Source organism: Molossus molossus, unplaced genomic scaffold (assembly GCF_014108415.1).
Source record: "Molossus molossus isolate mMolMol1 unplaced genomic scaffold, mMolMol1.p scaffold_m16_p_8, whole genome shotgun sequence".
Lineage (NCBI taxonomy): Eukaryota > Metazoa > Chordata > Mammalia > Chiroptera > Molossidae > Molossus > Molossus molossus.
Genome location: NW_023425402.1, coordinates 100,775,420 through 100,801,794, shown reverse-complemented (window position 1 = coordinate 100,801,794; position 26,375 = coordinate 100,775,420). Strand labels below are relative to the sequence as shown.

The following is a 26,375-nucleotide window of genomic DNA, read 5'->3' as shown; positions in this document are numbered from 1 at the left end:
CCTGGTACCTTCAGGTGAAGGCTCCCAGGTCTATCACCCCCTGACTTTGTGGCGGTGATATGGGGACAAGTGACCACTCACACAGCAGCCTGCAGTTGGGAATGAGGAAAACATTTACACAGAGGAACTCATAGTGGACAGAGTTGTAATTGCCCAGAATGGAAAATGGCTAAACTTTTAAATAAATACAGCAACAACAAAACCAGAATGGTCAGGACCTTGGCTTACACGCAGTTGAATAGAATAAGGTAGCTTTTGGAACCCAGAGACACTTTGATCCAAAGCAAAGAGAGCACAGAATGAGTAAGCAGCAGACACGCAGTGGGATAGGAAGGAAACCGCTGGATTGCTTCGCTTGTGTTCCATGCGGGCTGTTGATAGAGAAAGAACGTGTCCGTTACAAAAAAAAAAAAAAAAACAGGCCGATGTCCAGTGTCCCTGGGATTGGCCTAGATGTAATGGATGGCAAGCAAAGTGTGTGCCACTGGTTTGGGGTCTGAGGTGGCCTCTGCTGAGCCCCCGTGACCCTGCTCCTCACTACACTCTCTGTCATCACACGTATCCTAGCCTGCGTCTCCCAGAGGCCCTGTGTCTGGCTGGACATCCTGGGAACCTTCCCAGGCCACAGAGCCAAGTTGACACAACTTGGATGATGCATTTTCTACCCATTTCCTTTTTTGTGACCACACAGGATGCTGGCCTCATTCACTAATGCTCCCATTTTTGTTCAAGGCGTAAACAACTCTGACGCCCCTGCCTGGGAAGGTGGCCGGGGAAGGTGTAGTACAGGGTTAGGGCAGAATGTGCTAGAATCTCAGCCGTCCCGAGGGCCAGCACTGTGCTATGCCCTTCGCTAGGGAGGAAGAGCCCTGGCACTCGGGCTCCAGGGTGTGCAGTTCCCTCCTGGGCTGTTGACCCCCTTCCCCCAGGTGCTCACACAAACACGTAGAGTCCTTCCGTCGGCACGCTATCACGGAGAGCCTACCGGGCGCGTGCCCTGTGTTCCATGACACAGGTCCCAAGCCTTATTTTCGTCTAAGTGTTAATGTCTTAAGAGCAGATATTGCCTGTGGAGAAAGAATTTTCTTAACAACAACTCTTGGGAGGCAAGCCGTCCTCAGAGCAAGCCTGCTTCTCCAGTCCTGTTTGGGCGCGGATCCAGCTCATCATCTCAGCCCTGCAGCAGATGCCTCCTGGCTGTGCACACACAGTTGGATATAGAAATAGAGTCCTATCGAAATTGACAACCACAGCCATCATCCTTTTGGGCTATTGTGGCCCAACATGGTCCATGTTTGCTGTCCGTTGCCCCTAAAAGGCCCTTTGAAAGAGAGAACAGAACCCCAAATTCCCAGCATGTTTCAGGCTCTCTGAGAAGAGCAAACTGGGGTTGCTGGTCAGTTCCGCCCCCCAGGGGGTCCCCGTCGCCCTGGACAGCTGTGCCACTGTTCCCAGAAGCACAGAGCGGGGTCGGACGCCGAGGACCTTCAGAAACACTCTTGCAACAAGGCAACCACTTGCAACTCTTGAGGTTGCTCCAGGTCCCAGAGATGGATAAACAGTCTGTCTGCCATTATCCAGTCTTCAAGTGCCGTTGGCCGAGCCACACTCTACGTGCTGTGGACCTGGCGGCCAACATTGGCAGCTGCGGGAAGAGCCCACAGAGAAGTCTGGGTGGCAGCAAGGACTGGGCAGCGAGACTGCAGGGCGCCCCCGTGTATGAGCTCTCAACTCCGTTTTCCTCATTTTCTTGGTCTCACTGACTCGTCTCATTCTTCCTTCTTCCTTTTTCTCTCCACTCTGCAGGCGCCCCCTCTGCACCCCACATCACCCTTGCAGCGTCGGAGGGATGAGGCGTGAGCGCTGAGGCACACGCAGGCACCCGGTGTGAAGGAAGCACTCTCGTGACCCGGGTCCGGCAGGCCCGGCCACTGACCGCGCTGGGAGGCCCACTTCCCTGCCCCCAGAGAGGGGAGGACAGCTGAGGCCTGTGGCTTCCAGAGGCCCGAGGTCAGACTCTTCCAGCAAGGCCACACGGATTCTTTTCCGAAAGGAGGTCGTGGCTGGGCGCCTGGGGCTGTCCTTCGGTCCACGGCAGCTTGACCCGGGTGAAGGAAACGGCTCTGCAGAAGACAGAGCGAAGGAAACCCCGGTCCACGCTGCGACTGGCCCGGTCCGGAAAGCTGTCACTCGGCTGGGCCTGAAAGGAACGTTTCTCACCCCGTTCACCCGGCGGTGAGCGGGCAGGGCAGCCTTTCAGGTCCACGCCGGGACCCGCTTCCATAGCCAGACAGCGAGTCTGCCCAGAGGGGCCTCCAGGGTGACCGTTCGATGAGCAGCAGGTCTACTTCCTGCTCCACCTGTGACTGCTGTTCTTCTTGGGGATGGGCCTGCCCTGGGGGTGTCCCATCAGCCCGTGACCACTCCGTGAGAGCGGCCGAGCTGGGCATCCTATGATGTGCAGGACAGTCCCAAACAGCGAAATGAAAGATTCTTTCAGTGCATGTCCTACTGAACCAACCCTACCACAAACAAACGTGTAGTGAAAAGTTTTGAAAAGCTTTTACAAGGCTGTACACACAAGGCCCAGCATGCAAGTTGGCTATTGAGAGGGAAGTTTGAATGGAATGCATTTTTTCAAAATTAAGTCGCTGATTAACTTTCTGCAGTCTGCCAATTGAATGTATCACATAAGCGTTCCCTCTCTACACTTAGTTGAAATGATTTCACTGCACTTGTGCTACAAAAGCAACACCCCTGGAAGTCTCTTCAAAACAAAATTAGGATCAACTATTATCAAATTGTAGATATCAATGAAATATTGTGTTCTTGCCTCCTATGTGTTTTTAAATAACTTTATGGCATGATAAAAATCTACTTTGTGAAAACTACATAAAACCGATTGAGGGTTCTTGCCTTCCTTCCTTATACTGACATTGTCTCCAGAGGTGTCCCATACACTTCTCGATCACTCTTGTATGTATCAACATCGCTTTTTTCCAATCCATCATGTGTTCTCATTGTTTATCTAAAGGATGTTCCAGAGAATGAACATTTGCCTTGAGTGTCGTGGGCTGTTAAGATAGAATATGTGTTTCTATACACGTGGGCACCACTTTATCCTATATCTCAACAAAAGGAATTACTTTGACAATACACATAAGAAAACCCAGCTCATTTGCAAAATTATCTTTTTTAAAAATTTATTTATATTGCCCTTTGACAGTCTGGTTTTTATTGACATTATTACTAAATCAACCTGATTTCTTCCTCTCTTCTTATCATATATAAACAAGTTTTTATTCATTTTTAGTTTTCTTATTCAGGTAATCCATTTCTAACTCAGCTCTTTCGTATGCTTGTACTTACTATACAGGAAACTCCTGATTATCTTCTTATATCCAAATATTCATTATAAATACATGTAAGCACTTTACTACTTTATTACATTTTCGTTTTTACCATAGTCAAGCCTGGGCATCTCACTGTAATCCATATCTTTTTTTAAATTACTTTAATATTGTTTCTCCTTTGTATGACAGTTATGAAATTACATTGATTAAAAAAAAAAAACTATGTGCACAGATAAAGCATTACATATTTATTTTATTTTATTATACTCAAAGGGATATGTAAGTTTTATTAGACTGGTATTGTTTACTGACAAATGTAAGAGATTTTTCTCCAAGGTTTGTGATTCTCAAAATGTGGCTGTCTCGCAGAACCTCCCGGGGAGTCCCCTCCTGACCTGCTGACTGCAGCCCGAGTGGAGCTCATGCCTGTGTTTTCCAAAACCTCCCTACTGAGGAGTCCGATGCACAGCTAGGATCACGAATCACATGCCACCACGGTTTCTTTATATTGTGGCCACCAAAATGTAAAATCTTGAAAACACAGACTGTATAGTCTGTCAAAAGCACCTTATCATGATGCACAAAGACTCTGAGGATGTCTTGTCCATCATTTCCTCATCCGTGTGGTCCCCCGTGCCTTCTCCCCCTTCCTGCTGGCTGGTTAGAATGGAAGACCTTGGAGGCCACCCAGTCAAGATTCCGGAACCCTCATCAGCCTGAGGCCCTGAATGATCACATGAAAGGGGCTTCGACATAACCTGCTCATCACCCAGCCCTGTTAAGTGAGCAAGAAATAAACCTCTACGTGCCTGAGCCATTCTACATTTGGAACTTACATGTAATAGAAGTTGTCTGATGTTAATGCAAGATAAGAAAGATTTTATGGTTTACTGATGGACTAAATGAATACATTCGTGTAAGAAGAGAGAAAGTCACAGAGATGCTTTGCATGACTCCCTTGTTGCCATTTTCCACATTTCTAAGGCCTTAGGTTGCATAGTTTACCTAGAAGTTATTTCCCTTCCCAAATATCAATATTGTCACACTTTGCTATAGAAACGATGGTCTGGATTCTAGAACCACCTCACATCCCCTGGTACGTGAGGCATTCATTCTAAATACTAACATACTCATAGCAACTGATAAGTTAAAGAACCAAGGGGCAAGCCCGGAATGTCAGCATGTTGAGTTAGTCATGGTTCAAAGCTGCAGCCCCCATCATACTGAGGATTTCAAAGAGATTGCTCTATGTCATGCAGGGACTGACATCTTACTTCATGAATTGAACAAAAAGAGTATTGCTTTGGGCAATATTTGTCCATAGGTAGGAAACTTCTATTCTTCTACTCATGTGTGACTTTTTTACCTGGAAGATGAAGAACCTGTCTGGTTTTTTCTGTTACGCTAGTAACAGAAACTCATCCAAGTCCTCTTCTAAGTGATCTCAAAGTGAGAGAGATCACAGCGTGGATAAGAGTTCTTGCCAGAACCCTACATGGGAACATGGTGGTCCTGTTTATTTGGCTTCCCTATATTATATACCCATGAGCACCCTCTTGGCACAGATGACTATGAAATCACAAGCTAATGATTCAGTGACATTTATCAATTTAGTATCATTATTAGCAAAATCTGCTAGACATCCGAGAAGATAAATACCTGGTATGTCAATAATTCAAACTGACTCAAAGGACAAATCTCTTAGGGATGATTTCAGGTCATGAAACTGATGAACTAATTTAAATGACTTGAGAAGAAATCTTAAATGTGCACTTAAAAAAATAACTTTAGTGGCTAGCACATGTCTCACTTTTAGATATAAAATTGCCGTTTTTGATTTTGGTAATAAATACTATTCTACCTTTCACCTGGTGGGACAAAGCCATTCTGAGTCCATATTTCGCTTAGGAGACTTCTTTCTGTTAGTCATATTTGTAATTTAATCGAGAGCCAGAGTTTTGAGTTTCCCATTCCTTTACCAGTCGGTTGGGAGGGTTCTGAAGACGACTCTAAAGAGACATCGATGGAAAATGTGTGGTTTGTTCATCACAGAGGAGGCTGTTCTCAAGTTTTTATGCGGAACTTGGAATCCAGGGAGCAGCCCGGGCTCGGAGCTCTTGCGTTCACTGCAGAAAAGGCAGGCAAACGGCCTGGGGGGATTCATGTCCCTGAACCGCGCCTGTCCTTGATGGCGTTCTGAGGACAACAGAGCGCAGCACGGAGCCGAACCAGCTCTTACACTTTGGGGCAGGTCGTATTTTCCTGAGACGACAAGATCTCCTGCCCAACATGCTTCCCCACAATCTGCACGCCTCCCCGGCATCTGGGGGGCCTGTAACTTACTTGTATTAAAAAAAAGGAAAAGAGGGGCCTGGCTGGTTTGGCTCAGCAGTTAGAGCGTCAGCCCGTGGACCAGAGAGTTCTGGTTCGGTTCCCGCTAAGGGCACGTACCTCGGCTGCAGTTTGTCCCCGGCCCTGTTTGGGGTTGAGTGGGTGGCGACCAGTGGGTGTGTTTCTCTCACATCAATGTTTCTCTCTCTCTCTTCCTCCCTCTCTCCCTCCTCCTCTATCTGAAGATAAATGCAAAAATGTCCTCAGGTGAGGATAAAAAAATAAATAAATTTTTTTAAAAAATAGAAAAGAGGGACTTCCAGTCAAGATGGCGGGTAGGTAAACACGGTAACCATCCTCCCACAACCACATCAAAGTTACAACTAAACTACAGAACAACCGTCATTCAAAACCGCCTGAAATCCAGCTGAATGAAGTCCTACAGCTACGGAATTACAGCAGCAGCCGCATCCAGACTGGTAGGAGGGCGGAGGGGACGGGCTGGTCCCACACCCACGTGTGGCGGATACAAATCAGGAGGACACCTCGGCTGGGAAGGTCCTCCCTGAGGACTGAGGGGTCCCCGTCCCACACCAGGTGCCCCACTCAGGGTTCCAGTGCCAGGAAGAGAATCCCCATCACTTCTGGCTGGAAAACCAGCAGGAACTGAGGCTCAGGGAGACTGAGGCGGCCGGAGCCCCAGGCAGCTCCCTAAAGGGCCCGTGCACGGACTTATCGGACTCTCTCCCTCCAAGCTCCAGCGTGGGGAAGGCAGCTTAAAAGGCACCAGAGACATATGGAGAAGAACTGAGTTGTTTGCCATTGGAGAGAGGGCTGGAGAGGAGGCTTTCTCCTGGACAGACGTGCTGTCAGAGGCTTTTGTGCCTTTGGTGAGCCCTTCCCGGGGGCGGCACACAGAAGCCATATCTGGGACTCCAGCAACCTGGCTCACACTGGTAGCCCCGCCCTGCTGACTCCCTGAGGCCCTGCCCCACCCAACTTTCAGGCCCACCCAACCTGTTGCCAGTTGCTTTACCATAGAATTGCACTGTCTTGGCTCCTGTTTCAGATTTTCCTAAATTGTTTCAAACAAGCAGCATCTGGTCTCAGCGAGCCCCATACCTCTCCTTAGGTAATACACTGAAACAAACACAGGGAGGCAGCCAAAATGAGGAGACAAAGAAACAGGTTCCAAATGAAAGAACAGAACAAAACTCCAGGAAAAAAACTAAATGAAATGGAGTTAAGCAACCTAACAGATGGAGAGTTCAAAACACGGCTTATAAGGATGCTCAATGAACTTAGTGAGAACCTCAGTGAACTTAGTGAGGGCCTCAAGAGCATAAAAAAGGACCAGTCAGAAATGAAGAATGCACAGTCAGAAATGAAGGAGCATTAACTGAAATAAAGAATAAATTACACAGATTCAATAGTAGAGTAGGTAAAGCCAAGAAGCAAACCATCAATTTGCAATATAAGGAAGCAAAAAACATCCAATCAGAACAGCAAAAAGAAAAAAGAATCCAAAAAAATAAGGTAGTGTAAGAAGCCTCTGAAACAACTTCAAGCATACCAACATTCGCATCTTGGGGGTGCCAGAAGGAGAAGAGAGAGAACAAGAAATCAAAAATCTATTTGAAACAATAATGGCAGAAAACTTTCCTAACTTGGTGAAGGAAACAGACATACAAGTCCAGGAAGCACAGAGAGTGCCAAACAAGATGAACCCCAAGAGGCCCACACCAAGACACACCATCATCAAAATGCAAAAGGTTCAAGACAAAGAGAGAATCTTAAAAGCAGCAAGAGAAAAGCAGTTAGTTACCTACAAGGGAATTCCCACAAGGCTGTCAGCTGACTTCTCAAAAGAAACTGCAGGCCAGAAGGGAGTGGCGAGAAATATTCAGAGTGATGAAAAGCAAGCACCTACAACCAAGATTACTCTATCCTGCAAAGCTGTCATTTAGAATCGATGGCCATATAAAGAGTTTCCCAGACAAGAGAAAGCTAAAGGAGTTCATCACCACCAAACCATTCTTATATGAAATGTTGAAGGGTCTTCTTGAAGAAAAAGATAAAAAGTATGAACAAAGAAAATGGCAATGAATACATATCTATCATCAATGGAATCTACAAACAAAATGAACAGGCAGAACAGAAACATTCTCATAGATACAGAGAACATTTTGTTGGTTGCCAGATGGGAGGGGGGATTAAGAAGTACAAATAGGTTGTTAGACTGACAAACCTGAAAGGGAAGGGGCAGTGGGGGTGGGAAGAGATAAACCAAAGAACTTCCATGAATATGTGCATAACCAATGACACAGATGACAGCGTGGGGAAGGCAGGAGGGAGGAGGGAGGAGGGGGGAGGGGTCAATGGGGGAAAAATGAGAAACGGCTGTAATACATTCAACAATAAAGATAAATTAATAAAAAAGAGAGAGAGAGAAGTGAGGGGTGATGGGGGCTAAAGAGGAAAAATTGCACTCTACCTTTCTACATTCTTTCAGCTGGTCTAATAATTAAATTGAAATGAGACAGTTTAACAAGAGAAAATAACCAAATTTATTTACAAGTGTATGTATGGGAACCCCACATGAATGAGAGGTGCTAAGAAATGAGGTAAGGCTTCAGAGGGGAGGAGTGTAATTTAGAGAACGGTAAGAGCAGATGTTCAGTAATTAAAACTTTGCCCTGGCCTGTAGATAGGTCATAAAAAGTATTTCCGGTATTAACTCTTATTATGGGCAAGGCACCAGTTAGCAATCTTTGAAGGAGAGGTAAAAGTTTCTCTTGAGCCCACAGGGTCTGGATTGTGTTTAGCTCAAAATAATCCACATGCCAGAGTTGTATGTCTTGGGAGGCCTATTATGAACCTGTTTGCAGGGAAGGAGATAAAAAGGAAACACAGAATAGGGAGAGAGATGGGGAGGACAAGTAGAAGACTCCAGAATTCACCTGGTCTCTGACTGAAGGAGCCCTAGGTCAGTTTTAAGATGTCTCAAAAAAAAAAAAAAGAAGAAGAAGAAGAAGAAGAGGCTAGACGGGATGCTTCTTGGCTTGAAAGGGGCTGTCACACAAGGACATGCAGCTTCTGCCTTGTCAGCGGAGGCCCTTGCTTCTGGAGTCTTCACCACCTTCTACGAGGGATGGTGCCCCAGTCTGTGCAGAAGCCCAGGCTACATGGCGAGGCCACAGACAAGCATCCCAGTTGACAGTTCCAGCTGATGTCCCAGCCAAATGCCAGCATCAGTTGCCAGCATGTAAATAAAGATACTTCAAGATGACTCCAGCTCACGACTATCAAATTATGCCTAATGGATGAGTCTCCCTATCTGAAGCCACAGACATTCTGAAGAAGACACAGGCCATTTCCATGCACTCTGTCCCAATTCACAACCAATCGAGTACAAACCCTTTTTTTTTTTTTTTTTTTTTTGAGCTGTTAAGTGTTGGGATGATTTATTGCATAGTAGCAGTGAGCAGAACACACACGGACATCGGCACCACACATTTAGAAAGGAAAGTGATCCAGAACAGGCAGACTGGAGATTAGATTCCTGGTCTGGTTCATCATGTGATGAGATCACATTTGGATCCTCCCTGCTCTACATTATGCATCCTACTGCCCATAGTGCCGTAGCCCAGCTCTTGACCTTCACCCTTGCTGATAACATGGTAAGGGCTTGAGCTCATCCTGCCAATACCGCGAGTAGTTAACAATTCTCAAAGGAGGCCTTTAGCCCTAACCACTGCCCAGCTGATCATCAAAACATGGATCTTCCCCTGACTGGCAACCCAAAACATCTGCACTCTTGTTTCCCACCAGGGAATAAAACACGTTGAATTTTCAGTTGCACAATCCTTATCAAGTCCCGATTGTGAGAAACAGACTTTGTAGAGAATTCCCTAAGAACGTTTTTATGTTGAACAACTGGTCTAGTTTATTTTATTTTTATTGAAAGCCTGTGAACCTTATAATGGAATGTGTTTTTCTCTTTACTTTGGCCAAGCAAAGGAGATTTAGAGCCAAATCTGTGGCCCACTCCTAGGAACTGTACAGATGTACTTCTGTGTGCTAATCTGACTCTTGGCTTCTCCGTTTTTACAGATTTTGTCAATTACTGGTTTACTCCCTTTGCATTGCATAGAATTTAGTAAGCCGTTTCAAATCCTTTGTGGAATAGGCAATATATGAACAAAATGATAAAAAAGATATCCCTCCATCCTCTGGCAAGTCACTAAACAATGTTAGTGTAAATATAAATGTTTAAAAACGTTATTAAACATTCATCTGATTTAACCTCACATCCAGAAAAATATGACATACTATCTAAGAATACATAATCGGCCTAAATACACATGTTCACACCATCCTGAATTAGACAGCACTGCTTGGCACCCTGTGATGCTCAGCACCGTCTCCAGGAAATGAAGGGCACAGATTTGTTCAGATTTGCATGTTTATCTCCAGAGCCACAAAGTTTCAGATGCATCCTCCCCTTTTATCCCAGATATAGAGTTGAAATGGCTGATAGTTCTCTCTAATTATTTTGAAAAATATAATTAGCGCCAAAAGTTACTATTTTGGAGAGATATGTGGGCACGTAGATTGTACATATGTATTCTTCAGGTATATCAATTCCATCATTTCAAGTAAGCACTACAGTGGATGAAAATTGCATGAAAAAGTGTCACATGACTGTGACAAGTTTATTTCATTTTTCCCTAAGGAGAGAAAGCTTTTATTATTTTGCAAAAAAGAGATACAGAATTCCAGAATTATGGATTTAAAGGGGCCTTAATTTCATCTAGTGCAGTGGTTTTCAAACCATTTTAAGAATCCAAACCCCTTTCAAAAAGAAAGTGAACCTCATGTAAAACCCATACATATAAACTGGGCAATGTCTCTGATTAAAGAAGAAGAAATGGGTCCTAGCCAGTGTGGCTCAGTTGGTTGGACATCATCCCATGCCATGAAAGGTCGCTGGTTGATTTCCAGTTAGGGCACATGCCGGGGTTGCAGGCTCGATCCTTGGTAGCAGGCATGCAGGAGGCAGCCAATTGATGTTTTGCTCTCACATCGATGTTTGTCTCTCTCTCTCTCTCTCTCTCTCTCTCTACCTCTCCTCTCCTCTATCTCTAAAAATCCATTTAAAACAATCTTTAAAAAAAGAAGAAAGAGAAATGGGAGTACCTGGAGCCTGTTCGCTTGGTCTCTCCCCCTATGCCCCATGTCCCCATTTTTGGAGGCTACTCTGGAACACAAGCCTGAGGCAGAAGAAGGTTTTAAAAATGATTGATCTCCAGAGAATGAGAAGCCAAGCCACAGACTGGGAGAAATATTTGCAAAGAGACATAGTTGATTAAGGATCATTATGCAAAACATACAAAGAACTCTTAAAAGTCAACCATAAATGAATAACTCAATTAAAAAAATGGGCAAAAGACCTGAATGGACACCTCACCAAAGAAGCAATAGCCAGATGGCAAGTAAGCATATTATAAGATGCTCCACATCACATGTCATTAAGAAATGGCACATGAGAAACAACAGTGACATACCACTACGCACCTGTCGGAATGGCCAAAACTCAGAACCCTGACAGTATTGAATGCTGGTGAGGGTAGAGAAACAGGACATCTCTTTCATTGCTTGCAGGAATGAAAAACCGAGCAGCCTCTTCGGAAGACCATTTGGTCGATTCTTACAAAACTAAACACAAGATCCAGCAATCATTCTCCTTGGCGTTTATCCAAAGAAGCTATAATTTTATGCCCACACTAAAACCTGCACATGAATGTTTATAGCACCGGTATTTATAATTGCCCAAACTTGGAAGCAACCAACGTGTCCTACAGCCAGTGAATGGGTATGCAGCGGTACAGCCAGACATTGGAATGTCTTTCAGCTATGGAGCCATCAGGAGACACAGAGAAATCTTCAATTCATATCACTAATTGAAAGAAGCCAATCTGGGGGGAATAAAAATAACCTACAGACTATATGATTCCATCTGTATAACATTCCGGAAACGGCAAAAGTATGGAGACAGTCAAGATCAGTGGAAGAGGAAAGAATGCATCGCAGAACACAGATTTGGGGGCAGAGAAACGACTCTGTATGATACCATAGTGGTGGATACATATCATTCGATATTTTTCAAAACCCTTAGAATGCACAACACCAAGCGTGAACTCTAATGCAAACTATGGACTTTGGATGAAAATACTTTTAAATGTAGGTTCATGATGGTAACAAATGTACCACTTTCGTGTGGGCTTTTGACAGGGGGAGGGGCTGTGATGAGGAGGAGATACATGGGGACTCTCTGTACCTTTCACTCAGTTTCTCAATGAACCTAAAACTGCTCTAAAACACTTAAGACTATAAATTAGTTAATTTAATTAAAATGTAAAATTTTTCATTAAAAAAAAACCAAACACCCCTGCTAACCCACTCCAATTTGACTCACCAAGAAACAGAGGCCCAGAGAGGGTGAGGAACCGGGGCCAGGGATGCTGGAGTGGGGAGCGTTCAGGCAGGGGAGCCGGGCTGGACTAGCCCGAGGTCACCCTGTGGTCAGAAAATAAGTGGCAGAGCTGGAACGAGAACCCAAATATACCTCCCTCCTGGCCCAGTGTTCAAAAGCTACACGGAGAATTTCCCAACTTCAAAGTTTGTGAGAAACTAGAAATGACTGCCAATGGACTCACCTCCCAAGATATTTGAGAAAACTAATAATTTTCCTGGAATGACTCAGGAGCCATCCAGCTACTCAAAACAGTGCACAGAATAAGAAGGCCCGCTCCACATCCAGTCTCTCAGGGCTGTGAGGGCCGCAGTGACAGGAAACCCATCCACACGGGACGCGGTGCCCCAGCGTGGACCGCACCTGAACAGTCACATGTGATGTACTGAAGAAATATAGTGTCCTTTAAAGTTTTTTCATGAAAGTTTACATGATAGTGTAGGTTGACATTAAATCTTTTATAACAAAAACAAACCAAAACAGTGCAAGATGTTGTGCAGAAGGGGCAGGTGACCCCAGCACCTAAGAGTTTCTTTAATTATGAGCTTTCATGGAAATGTTAACAATGATTACTTTTGTGTGGTGAGATTACATTATTTATCTTGATGGTTTTGCTGTATAGTCCAAGTTCTCTGATTTAGGCATGTATGACTTTCATAATTTGGTCAAGGAAAATGTTATTAAAAATACAATATCAAAGTCGCTTTCATTTCTGTTATTCCACGAGTTCGGTCAATGCCTGGACTGTTGGGCAGGGAGGTGGGTGAGGGCCGGGGCGGGGAGGATGTAGTGAGCAAATGGATATTCCAAGAAATAAGGAGCTTGCCCTAGGGGTGTTAATTACTACTATTTTCATAATAATTTTTTTTTTTTTATCCTCACCCGAGGACATTTTTTTGTTCAGGTAGAGTGGGAGGGAGAGAGAGGAAGAGAGAGAGAGAGAGAGAGAAACATCGACGTGAAGGGACACATCGAGTGGCTGCCACCCGCACGACCGACCAGGGCCGGGGACAAACTGCAACCGAGGTACACGCCCTTAGCGGAAACCGAACCCGGGTCTCTCGGGACCGCAGGCTGATGCTCTAACCGCTGAGCCAAACTGGCCAGGGCTATTTTCATAATAATTCTATCATCCCTGGGGCTGTTCACATTTCTGAAACCCTCGAAGGCTCGTCTTGTGGGCAGGAAACGGGGCCCACAAATTTGTTACTAAAGCTTTTGAGAATCATTTTCTTCGCCGGAAGTCTCATCCGCAACCTGAGCTGCGTATCTAAGCGCAAAGATCAGCCTCAGAGACTGACAACACACTGTCCCCCGAGGACTTGCAAGTTGATGCGGAGAAGCACGGTCTCAGGTTGTACTAGGAGGTGCTGAGTACTCGGCTGTCACTCAACTGGAGGGGTGCGAACTGTCCCAAGAGAAAGGGCAGGTGCCGCACCTGGCAAGGTGAAAGGGAACTTTACATTCCGGGTTCAGTTCATCACCGCGGTTGGTGCCAATTTTAAAAATAACACAAACTGCTGCCGGTCCCCTCCTGAGGTCCTGCTCAGCCATCCTCGGAGCCGATTACTGTTCCGAACTGGACCACGAGGCCCAGTGTCTGTTTCTCCGGACTGAGAGGACCTGGACACTAGACTGCACTTGATTCTGGGGGCCTCCGTGGGATTAAACGGGACACTCTTCGAGCCAGCACGCAGCCCCTTGATCACTGGATAAGGGCAAGGAGGAAGCGGCGTCGGGGCCACATGGTGAGATGCATCTTCCCAGCTCATGATTGACCAGGAGAGGCTGTGTCCCTCAGACAAAGCCCCAGAACCCAGAGCCAGGGAAATCAGTGGAGGAGCTGAGTTGTCCTTCTCTAGATGAGCTTGTGAGGTGTACTCCCAGCCCTTCAACCTCTCGTGTTTGTTTTTGTAAATACCACTTTTAAAAAAATCTGTGGCAAAGGGACTCAAGGCAGAAGCTAAGACAGAACGTGCCAGCCCTCTGAGCACCGACTGCAGTTCGCCAACAGTGTCTGCACAGGCCATAAACATTAAAGTGAATATAACAAGCACCTATAGAGATGATAAAACAAAATTCTCAGGTGATAATTTACCTCAAAAAAGGGTGAGCTTGGGATGAGTGCGGCATGATGCTGACCACATGGCTGCCTCTGTTCTGCAGCGGAGGCGCGAGTGGGCGGAGCCGGGAGTGGGCGGAGCCGCGTGTGCCTGCAGTGTGCTCCCCGCCCCTTGCACTCTGCGTGACAAGGTTACATTTGTGGGACAGAGTAACCCGTTGAAGCTTTCCGAGCCGTAAGCAATGTGTATCAAGAGCCTTAAAGATACATATACCCTTTCACCTAGAAAATCTAGAAACTCACCCAAGGTAATATCAGAAGTGAGTAAAAGACATAAAAGAATGCAAAACAAGCATTATTTCTAATAACAAATAAATCACTTGCGTTTGACAAGATCGGATGTGTTCTATACATGATGTGATACCCTCACAAATAATTATGTAGCCATTTGAAATCTTACTTTTAAAGCAGGTACATGTGTATAATCTTAATTAAAGTGCATAGATACGAATATGAATACATGCACACACTGCATGGACAAGGGAAAGGGTGCCTAACACAAATTGAGTGCTGATCTAAGTAGGCACTGTTGTAAGAGCTAACTCGTATTAACAGGTGGACACTGTCACCCTGCCCAGTTCATGAACAGAGCACCAAGAGTTTAAGCAACTCTTCCAAAGTCATACAACTCAAAAGCAGCAGAAAGAAGATTTGAACTTGGAACTAGAGGCCCTTGCTCTTAACCCTTACATTATACTGCAATAAGATATAAAAAAACATCCACATAGCTGGTTAACTTTGGGTTATTTATTTAATAATACATTTGTTTTCTTACATGATCTAAACTGCTTTTCGAAATCACAACTCTATTTTTTAAAAGAATAATTTCCTTTTTATACCTGTCTTTATTGTCAGTCCGTGAAGTTCTCGAGGTAGGAGCTGCCTTCCTAATCACTATTAATATTTTCACCACTGGAGTGACCCTGGGTGGCCCGGATGGAGCAGCCCCTCGGCTCCGGGGGCAGCCCACGTGCCTGGCTTCACGTGAACCACAGCGCAGGAAGCTACAGCCGCTAAAGGCAACTTCTCACTTCCCGCACTTAACACCCGGAAAGCAATATATCCTTAATAAATGGTAGTGAAGCCAACACAGAGTAGCTTCTAAAGCCAGTAGTATCACTCAGCTCAGTGGGGTATTGCTGTGTTTCTCATATACCAGAAGAAAAATAAAATCTAAAAAACAGGTATCAAGGTAAAACTCAGGGAAAGCGCAGTTGAGGCAGCCTCGACCTCCCACGACACGAACAAGCCACCACGAGCCCTCTGGGGGAAATAGCCGAAGCTGACACAGTACTCCGGTGCGCCCTGGGAGCCACAGGGACGGGGAGACGGGACTCAGACCAGGGAGTTTGTTTACCCAGCTCTCTTTCCATCCAGAAGCAGTCAGACACCGCCATGGGGCCGGGAGCCAGGGGCCAGGCCCTGAGGCAGGTCTTCCAACTAAGTGCAGGGCTGTTTGGTTTGGACTCCACACTGCACAGGACAGTTTGATGTTCCCTTTAAATGTTTCAGGAAACCATACATACTCTCTGACTTGTTCAATGAGTATCTTGTGGGGAAAGAAAAACCCATTAAAAAGCAGTATTTTATTTCACAGCTGAGCTCAAGAAATGGGTGGTATTCTGTTGTTGTTTTCTATGGTTCAAGTGTCAACACGCTTTTACATGGCAGTTTAGTATGCCAGGCTTGAGGGCACTGAGGGGCATCTAAGGCCCTTCCAAATATAGGGCCTGAGTGTAGTTCTAGCTTTCTTACTAGGACAGGGAGATCTTGACACCAACATCTTGGTAGAATATTAGACCGCTAAATATTTTCCCTTAAAAAAAAAAGAGAACTTACTGTAATGGAAATGTAACATTAGCTTATGTTTCTAAGCCACCTTGTTATGTCATAGCAGACCTCTCCAGCTGACAGGACTGTTTAGAATTATTGTTTCCACTGGAGGAAACTAGGGAAGAGCGATCCAGTGGCTGGATAAGACCCTCACTGTTAGCTTAAGGATGCAGCCAGCCCCCTCCCTTGCCTGTCTGCTGACTTGAGCTAATTCCTGCTCTTCTTCAAGACTCAGCTGACACATCCGTCCCCACAGAAGGACCCTATTGTCATTGTGCAACAGTCAGTGTTCCCCTTTATCACGGCCCTATCTCAGGATGTTGAAACAGTTCATTGTCGTGTCCCTGTCCGACCCGACATGTGACAGAAGCAGACCCCATTCGTGGTTCTCCGGTGCCCAGCACAGTTCTGAGCGTGAGCAGATGTCCCTCGCAGTCTGCAGAATGCTCACTGTGCCTGATAATATACTAGAGAACTATTTAATGTAGCCGAAATTTCATCATCTACACCAGCAGTTTTCAAACTAGGTTCCACAGACTCCTGAGATTCAAAGAGATTCTCGGAGGTCTTTAAATGGTCTTTCCAAATCATAAAATGTTGTGCTTTGAATGATCTCCTCAAAAATCGCATTAAGACATTAATATCAGAATGTGCTGGATGGGTTACATCGGTGTTTTCAACCCTGGTGAGATTTGAGTTTTGGTGGGAACTTTAAACAAATACTCACATTCAAGCCCTGCTCTGAGCCACATACATCACAGTCTCTGGAGGTGGGTCCCCACATCGGGACCTTTTTCAAAGACCCCCTGGATGACTGAAACGTGTGGAATCTTGAGACACACCCATCTAAATAACTCATATGATCTTTACCTCCTAAGTAACACAGTTTCACCCATGCTTAAGATTGCCTTAGAATATAACAGTTATATGTAACTATCTCAGATAAATGAACAGAACAGAAGCCAATGAAACGCATACATGATGCACGCTTGCCAACACCAGATGACGTCCCGGCGAGTGTGTGAGCAGAGGTCTCGCGGTCACTCTGAACGCAGACAAGCAGGGGAGGCTGAGCGAGCGCCTGGCGGAGGAGCAGACCAGAGGGCTGCCCAGGAGGGGCAAACAGCGACTCGATTTCTCCAAAACATTATCACTTTGCCTTCTAGTTTTTAGCATTCAATTTGTGAATTTGCTGTGTGTTTATGTAAGATCTTATACACTTAGAGCTTATACTCCATTGTTCATTTCAATAATAAACATGGTTACTACTATTTAAGCAGCATTATAACACAGAGAACATATTAAGTCAGCACTGGGGGCGGGGGTCTGTGGCATATTCTCCCTTTTGAAATGGGTCCCTACATTATTCAAATTTAAGGATACCTATTTTCATAATTTCTGGACTATAGAGAAGGAGGGTCACATGGTCCTTCAATCAGGACCTCAGACATGGCTTCCCCTTTCGTCGGTGCTCCCCCGGGGTTCTCAACAAGAACAGAACATTGCTCCTAATATCCAGAGCGTCGCAAGAACTTGTAGCCTCCCAATGGCTGCTGCCTTTACCCGCTCCCGGGAGCTCCCAGCAGGACCCTCCGAGCCTTTCCTAGGTCACAGGAACCTGGTTGACTTCCCAGTTCCTTAGAAGATCCAACAAGATTCAGGAACAAGCATGTTCCCCATCTGGGACCTGAGACTACTCCATTCATAAGAAGGACATCTTTGTTGTGAAAATGCAATGTTTCATCCCCAAAAGTGAGGAGTGAAATCCCCCTTCAGAAATTCCAGGCAGGAATGTGTTATCTGCTACGAAAGACATAGCACATTTTTTTTCGTCGAGTCAAAAGCCAGGGACGGGTTTGTATTTCCGAGCATGGATAAAGCATCTATTACATGCCAGGCTCTGTATGGCCATTCTCTTGACAGTCACAACAACTTGGTGAGTTGGTTCCATTGTTTCCATTTTGCCCCTGAGGCTCAGCGAAGCAGCTCAGCACAGTGAGGGGCAGAGATGCCTGTTGAACGCAGGCCCCTCTGCTAACAAAGCCCATGCCACACCAAGGTCTCGGGACATTAGCGGAGCCCACAAGGCTGGTTTCGGGTCTCACCAGAAGTCGGCAGCAGGAAAAGGTGCCTGCAGTTGAGTGAGTTGAGTGGCTGCCTACGGAATGAAGTCAACCAGAGGAAGACAATGAACCCCTGAACAGCCATGAAGTGCCCTTTATCTCGAAATAGTAACAATAAGCCGGCACCCTGGAGAGGAAGGTTGGCCTCATAAAGAACTCAGGAGACTGATACAATTATAAATTTCTTCACTGTGACAATGGGCACAGCTGACAATGTGCCTGTTTGCAGACTCCAGGGCCCGCTCCTGTCAGGCACCTTCCGCGGCTGAGAATGAACGATCCTGAGTGTTCACAGTCCGTGTGTTTCTAAAATGTTCTCTTATCTAAACGTATGGACTTTGAATCGTTGTCTTATTTCTAAACCGAAAAAGATCAATGCTCTTAATTTGTCTCATAAATAAGAGTGCAAAGAATTCAGTTCTGGAAAAAGGGAACATTCTTTGTAATGACAGCCTATTAGAATTTTCCATGAAATAAACGCTTTCCTGGCGGGAGGATGGCCTCTCCGCTTTAGCATATGTTTCATCGAGGCGCCGAGAGGACCAGATATGCCACAAAACCCCAGCAAGACCGGGTGACAGACAAGGCTGGTGCTCTTTCTAGCTGCCAGCGCAGGCCACGCTGCGGTCGGCCAGCCGCACCCCTTCCCTGCACGCGCACAGCGGGCGCGCGGCTCAGAGGAGCCACCGTTCGCTGTCTCCTTAGCTCCTTAGCTCGGCACTGTCGGCTCCTCTCCACGCATCACTGGAAAGAGAGATGCTGTCTGAAGATCAGCCTGGGACGAGCAGGTGATCAAGGGGCCGGCATTTCTATAGCCTAAGATGTTTCGGGAGCAACAGGCGTGCCCGCTGAAGGTAACACGGGGTCCAGAGGACACAGAGAAGACCTCCCGGTGTCCGGGGTTGCTGTGCGAGTCCCGAGAGGATAGCGGATCGGCTGTGAGACAGAGACGCCGAGTCGGGGTGACGGGCTCTCCAGGGAGCCAGCCGGATAAAGTTACCGGGGAGTGAAGTGTGCGAGACTCTTTGGAATTATTAGAAAATATAAAGAACCGTGGTCAGACAGGGCTTCAGAAAAGGGGGAGATATAAGTATTCAAGTTCATTGTAAGGCCAGACCATTTATTAGATATTATAGATTTATACTTATTAAGCTTTGACATACGAATTTTTCTGAGTCATGAAAACCGCTCACAGAAACAGTTTTGTTCTAAACAGGAGCGGATTCCAAGGGGTGTAGAGGGTCACATGTGGGGTGAGGACGGGCCGCAGCCAAGTGAGTGTGAGATGATGGCCAGAGGTTCACCTCGGTTTTCCTTGAGCTCAGCCACTATTGAGGTTCAAATAACACATAATTATTATCCACAAGATAAGTCTGGCTCTAAAATTTCTCTCAATATAATTAAACGCACAATAACAAACTCTCGGGGGAACAGTCAAAAGCTGTATAGTGAGCATTAACCTGGAGTCCCGCATATTTGCGAAGTCAAGCAGGAAGCCTTCAAAGTAAAAGCACTTAATTATATTGAAAAAAAGGAATGAACGGCCCCCATTTAAGCCAGAGATTCTCAGGAGGGATGATGACAGTCATTGATTGAGGGTCTGCTATGTTCCATGAACCACATTAGACAATTTATACACAATTTCCCCTTTAGCTCACAATAACCCAAGGAGATGGGCACTGTTTTCCCATTTAATAGGTTGATATTATCTAGGTCTACAGTACACTGAGAAAGGTTGATATGTTTTATAGCAGCAGAAACAGCATGGAACGTGGGGACTTTGCCAGGTCCTCCTGGTCATGCCCTGCAAAGAAGCGTCCAGTAAGTGACTGGATGGTATAACACTTGTTGACAGTTCTCAGGCTAAAGGCTGAGAGGCATACAAAAGCACATTGATGGTTTCTCGGGAAATTCGGACATGCAGGCATAAAGAACCAATCCAGGTTAAAATAAAAATGTCCTTAAATACTGAGTCATACATATTCATATATTTGGCATAAAGTTTGTAGTAATATGAATTCAGTCAATGAACTGGATTAAATGAATGAATGAAATCAGGCAACCCACTGACCAAATGCTAGATTGTGTGGTACTGACTGTAAGAATGACAATAGTCCAGAGAACAAAAGCTCATTCTGGACCTGGGTAGTAGATTTCCTGAGTGAGGTGAGACCTGAGAAGGACCTGGAGGAATCAGAAATATTGGAATTATAAAAAGGAACTGAAGTCACACTGTGTGGAAGACGCACGGTGAGCAGAGCTTCTGTCCAGCCCCTCTGTGCCCAGCCCCCGCCCCCCCGCACAGCCTCTGTGAGGCACCCGCCTGCTCCATCCGTCTGCCCTGCTCTGGAGCTCTGTCCAGCCAGCTCTCAGGACGCCCTGATTTTGCTACAGCATTTTTGGATTAACCAGGAACGCCTCTGTCCTTTGGTAGGGAATGGAAAAACAGATTTTGTCCTATGGATGATTCTAGGCCTTCGCCAGCAAAGTAATAAACTCTTCCAAATGAGGCAGAAATCATGACAAGTCTCTCCCACGCCCAAAGAGCTGTGAAAAGGGCTTCCTGTGGCAATTTTGGCATTTGGGAGACCCTCTCAAGACTTCCAGAAAAGAATTCCTAGCAGGTCTTCACAACAACGTTCAACTCCCCGGGGAGCTCTGCTCCAAAGTCAAGGCCAACGTAGACACACCCTTCTCAGACCTTGAGGACAAGAGGGCCACACGAGACCCCAGGGTCTTCCGTTCACAGGGGTCTGCTTTGCCAGGGATCAGAAGAGCATGTTCTAGCTCAGGCTCCCTGACCATTTCCGGCTGGCCTTCTGTCAGAGATTCCTGGAATCAGAACCACTCTGTCGTCCCATGAGAGGGGATGATGGTAACCGTCATCTGACCAACTGCTTCTTCTTTACTCTGAAAAAGGCTCTAGACCATACTGTTCTGTTTCAACGTACCGTCCTCTTTATTCTGCTTCTCAGAAATTATATGCGACACAAGGAGCTGTGCTCAGCAGCAGATTTGCTTTTGGGAAACATAGCTCACTTTGGAAGTGGAAAAAGTGATTTTGCTTTTTAAAGGTTGGGAGACAGCTTCTGTTTTGTTACTGCTCTCAAGCCAGCAGCACCATCCTTGAGAGAAAAGACCAGCTGCCACCCTGATGTCTCAAGAAAAAGACACCTGTTAACTTCGTCAGTGAACAATGCCTTGCATTTCCAAAATAGTGGTCCAACCCTTCAAGTGTGGGGTTGCTCACAGCAGATCCTGAGACGAGGGAGAAAGAACAAAGATCCAGCAGGAACGTTGAACTAGTGCGAGGGGGAGTCAGGTGGAGGTTGAAATTTTGTAGTGGGAAATCCTATTATGAGATTCTGATGCCAATCTTTAACAAAAGACTTTCTTGTGAGGGCTGAAAGATTTTTCCTTTGGGATTTAAAAAACGTGGGTCTCTGAATCCAATATTTTGATGGAAAAAGTCTTGCCTTTTTTAAAAATATGTTTTTATTGATTTCTTTTAATTTTTTTCTTTATTGATTTTTTCTTTATTGGAAGGGAGAGGGGGAGAGAGATGGAAACATTGATGAGAGAGAACATCAACTGGCTGCCTCCTGCATGCCCCCCACTGGGGATTCAGCCCACAACCTGGGCATGTGCCCTGACCGGGAATCGAACTGAGTTCTATCAGTCCATGGGAGGATGCTCAGTCCACTGAACCACACCAGCCGAGCAGTCTTGCCTTTTTTTTTTTTTTTTTTTTTTTACTTACTATTAAAAACAAAAACAAAAACAAAAAACAAAAAACACCGAATCATAGGAACAGGACAGTAATGTAGGAAAAAGTTATAAGGGTCTAAAGGAAATATTTTTGGTTACCAAGATCACAGCATCTACGTGTATTGATTATACAACTCTGGCTAATTTCACTTTCTGTCTGGGGTATTATTTCCTGGTAAAAGTGGGGACACATCCCAGCACGTGGCAGGCCAGCTCCCCCTGAAGTTAACAGATCGCCCACATGGAAGCTGTCCACATGTGCCAGCCCTCCACCACAGGAGGAGCGGGTTCAGGGCCTGGCACCGGGCAGCCGAGTGGCACTCTTCCCAGAATGCTCATCCAGTAAAGAGCCATTGAGGGGTCTGGACCCTTTGATGTACAGGACAAACGACTAAAATGAAAAGCACAATGCATGTGAGTAGAATCAGAAACTTGAATGGAGTCGTAATCACTTCCTTAGTGTAGATCACATTATTTTTAATGTAACTTCATTCCGCAATTCAATCCTTGTCTAGTGTAATAGTACAGATTTCCATTTATCTGTTGATAAGTGAGAATGATTACTATGATGGCCAGTAAGTGATACAGGTCACTAGCATTGGTGGGGAAGAAAAGTGGAAAATTGTCAGGGGAGGTGGGAAGGGACTGTGTTTCATCAGGAAAAGAGGAAACATCTGAAAAGACAAAGAAGTACTGATTCTCTACATGTGATCAAGACAAACTGTTCAGTTATTGGGAAGTTTGAGATGGTACCTAATGGTGTAAGAAAGGAAATCTAAATCAGGCCAGGGCTTTTTTTTTTTAATTTTTTTTAGGGAAAGAGATATAGCAACATTGATATGAGAGAGAAACATCGATCGGCTGCCTCCTGCACGCCCCCTACTGGCGACTGAGCCCAAAACCTGGACAAGTGACCTGACCAGGAATCAAACCGGGACCTCTCTGTCCATGGGACGATGCTCAATCCACTGAGCCACACCGGCCATGCGGGGCCAGGGCTTTAAAACAGCTATGATTTCTACGTAGGACTGAGGTCTGTGGCACGAAGTAGGGGTGTGGGTCGGGGGTAAAGGTCCAGGTTAAGGGTTTTGACAGTGCAGCCTGGCAACAATGATTGAGTTTCAGGTCCCGCAGACTGGAGAACTAGTGCTTAGGTCCAAATACTGAGGGGGCTGGGAGGAGTCCGGCTCAGCCATAGTTTCCATCTGAGTGACCTGGAGTGACTCTTTCTAAAACAGCCAACCTCACTATAAAAAAATAAAAAAAAAAATGCCACTCTCAGCTCAGTTCTGTCCAATGAATAAACAGGAAGGGACAGTTGACTTAGACACCATAGACCCATGAAAACCTCCCTTTCAGCTGGACCAATGTCCTGCATTCCATCTTCCTCCATTTTAGGACCAGGATTTTCTGTATCTGAGCCAGTTCTACTTTTCAGGTAATCGGTTTTGACCAAAAACATGGTCTGTCTCAAATAAGCTTCTTATGATCTGGAGCTTGGAATTGGTCACAGTTTCTTAACAAGGTCACTTGGTCTACTTGTTAACTATCAACAGCCATCTGTCTATATACATGAACAATTTTAATAAAAACATCCCCAATATCTATGAAAAGATGCAACTTTTTCAATAAAAAAGGCCATTAGATTCAATGTCCAGTTTTGGTTTTTTTTCCATTGATCATATTTGACCACTGAGGTTCCACCTCAATAAGTAGTCTACATTGACAGCAGGTTATTTTAAATGTCTGTTTGTTATTTTCTTCAATTTATGATTATGTCTTTGTAGCAGGTAGCTTGTATCTGGTTGAAAATACAAATAAATATTTCTTTCAGTAACCCAGCTTTAAGTTCTCCCATGCTATTAACTCACCAGAATTAAGCAAAATGATGGATTTGAGGCACACAAACTCCTCTCCCTGGAGGTTCATCATGCGAAACCGAGACGATGTAGCCAGCAGCATGTCAAATATCTCCACCATGCCCTCCACACACTTCCCCTGGTTCCTAGGAAGACACAGGAAATGAGTATTAAAGGACAGAGAAGTCTCCAGGAGATGCGATAAGGTTCACATTCGTAAAAATCTACTGGTTTCAACACTGTATCCAAAAATGGCTGCCATTCTGTTTATGAAGCATGGACAGTCATTCAAATTCTAGAAGGCAAGTCAAAAAGATTTTTTTTTTTATCGTCACCCGAGGACATTTTTCCATTTTTTGTTCAGATAGAGTGGGAGGGAGAGAGAGAGAGAGAAACATCGACGTGAAAGGGACACATCGAGTGGTTGCCACCTGCACGACCCATCCAGGGCCAGGGCCAAACTGCAACCGAGGTACATGCCCTTAGCAGGAACCGAACCCGGTCTCTCTGGACCACAGGCCGACGCTCTAACCACTGAGCCAAATCAGCCAGGGCCAAAAGGATTTTTTAATCAACAAATCACTTTCATTTCATTTTTTTAAAAGAGATATATTGTTTAATTCCCAAATCTCCCCCAATAATTAGAGTGTTCTTCAACATATGGGTAATAAAAAAATTGTTAAGATTCAGGTATCTTAATATTTTTGCCGCGATGATAAATGGGATTGTTTTTTCAGTTTCTCTTGCTGTAAGTTCATCATTGGTGTATACGAATGACGTCGATTTCTTGACGTTAATTTGGTATCCTGCTACTTTGCCAAATTCATTTGTTAAGTCTAGTAGATTTTTGATGGAGTCTTTAGGGTTTTCTAAATTATTTTTTTAATAAAATATTTCCTGATCTGCTACTGTATTCTAGATATTGTAGTAGTTATGGGAATAAAAACAGGGCCTCTACTTTCAATATGTTCGTGGCCTTGAAATAACATAATCAAGTATAACAGACTTATATAAAGTACTTTGGAAATTGAGAAGAAATTCTAAAACTATGGGCTCTAGTCGGGCCGGGACTATTGATGTTGTCCAGGATGGCAGGTGAGAATTTGTTTAGTAGGTGGCATCTGAGTAGACATTTTAAGAGAATGTAGTGTTTCATTGAGCAGAAGTGTGAAAATATCATTGGAAGTTGGTCCCGTATGTGAAAAGGAGGACCAGAGTGAAATCATGGAGCAGCGTGCTGGAAGGAGAGAAATTAATGTGGGAAAGAAGAAGGTCAGGTGACGAGGACTGGCCTACATTATTATAGGAAGTGTAGGCTTCTCCCTATACACCAGAGCCTTGGCCTCAGGATTTGACCTTCATAACATGACAGGAAATTCATAACATGTAATATTTTAAAAAGAAATGACTGTCTTAGTATCATTTGCCTAGAGTCGTTGCAGAAATCAAATGAGGTCATACATGTGAAAGCAATTTATTCATCTTTTTGTTCACAAGCTGGATTTGGGGCATGATGTGTTGGAAGGGGACAGGAAGAAGTTAGAATATTTTATGCATATGCAAAGATATATTTGTGAAATGTATACAAATTTAAAACATGGACACTAAACACATTGTCCAGCACCTTATTTTGTTTTGTTTTCAATTAATCTCTCTTGGAGTTCTTCATCAACTGTTTTTAGCAACTGCATAGGTTTTCACTGAAAGAAAGGCTGTAATTTCCTTAACACTTTTTTATTGTTTGACATGTGGTTTGGTTTCAAGTGTTTTGCCATTACAGATATCTCATACAATGATAACCCTTATGCTTATGTCTTTGGGCACATGTATAAACAGCTATAGAATAAATTCTTAGAAGTGGAATTGCTATATCAGAGGACTTAGGTATTTTTTAATTTTGATAAGTAGTTCAATTATTGCTTCCAAAGAGCTTGTACCAATAGGATGTTGATAGGAAAATATACTGGTATAAGCTCTTTCTCTGAGAGACCTCCTTTTATCCCTTGCCTATCTTTTTGTTGGATATTAGTCATTTTCACATTGATTCTTAAAAGCTCTTTATATATTGTAGTAATTATCACTTTAACCTATGTGCTTTCAGTGGTTTTCTAATGGTTTGGCAGGTTTTTCTTTTGATTTGGTTCCTAGTATTTTTCTTCTCCAAAACATTTAATTACTAGATAATCAAATTTATCAACTTTTTATTTATGGCTTTAGAATAGTATGTCTTACTTGAAAAGGTCATCTCTCTTCCAATAACATATTTTAAAACAACTATATGTTTTTGTTTTTTTTGTATAGCTCTAGTATATACTTTTTATGTTTAAATCTTTGATCTTCTGGATTTTATTTTTTATATACACTTTATTGAGATATAATCACTCACTATATAATCCATTTAAAGATTTTGCTAAATTCCCAGAGTTGTGCAACTTTCATTTGGCATTTACT

General features: G+C 44.5%; 1 protein-coding gene across 4 annotated transcripts in view; it reads right to left on the bottom strand.

The window, feature by feature from the left end:
- The window catches only part of ESR1 (estrogen receptor 1), a 265,106-nt gene that overhangs the window by 5,825 nt on the left and 232,906 nt on the right, over positions 1 to 26,375 (bottom strand). For all 4 annotated transcript variants that reach the window (XM_036248186.1, XM_036248187.1, XM_036248188.1 and 1 more), the window contains one exon: positions 23,937 to 24,070. In XM_036248186.1, the coding sequence (XP_036104079.1) occupies positions 23,937 to 24,070 (134 nt within the window). The remainder of the gene's footprint in view (positions 1 to 23,936; positions 24,071 to 26,375) is intronic.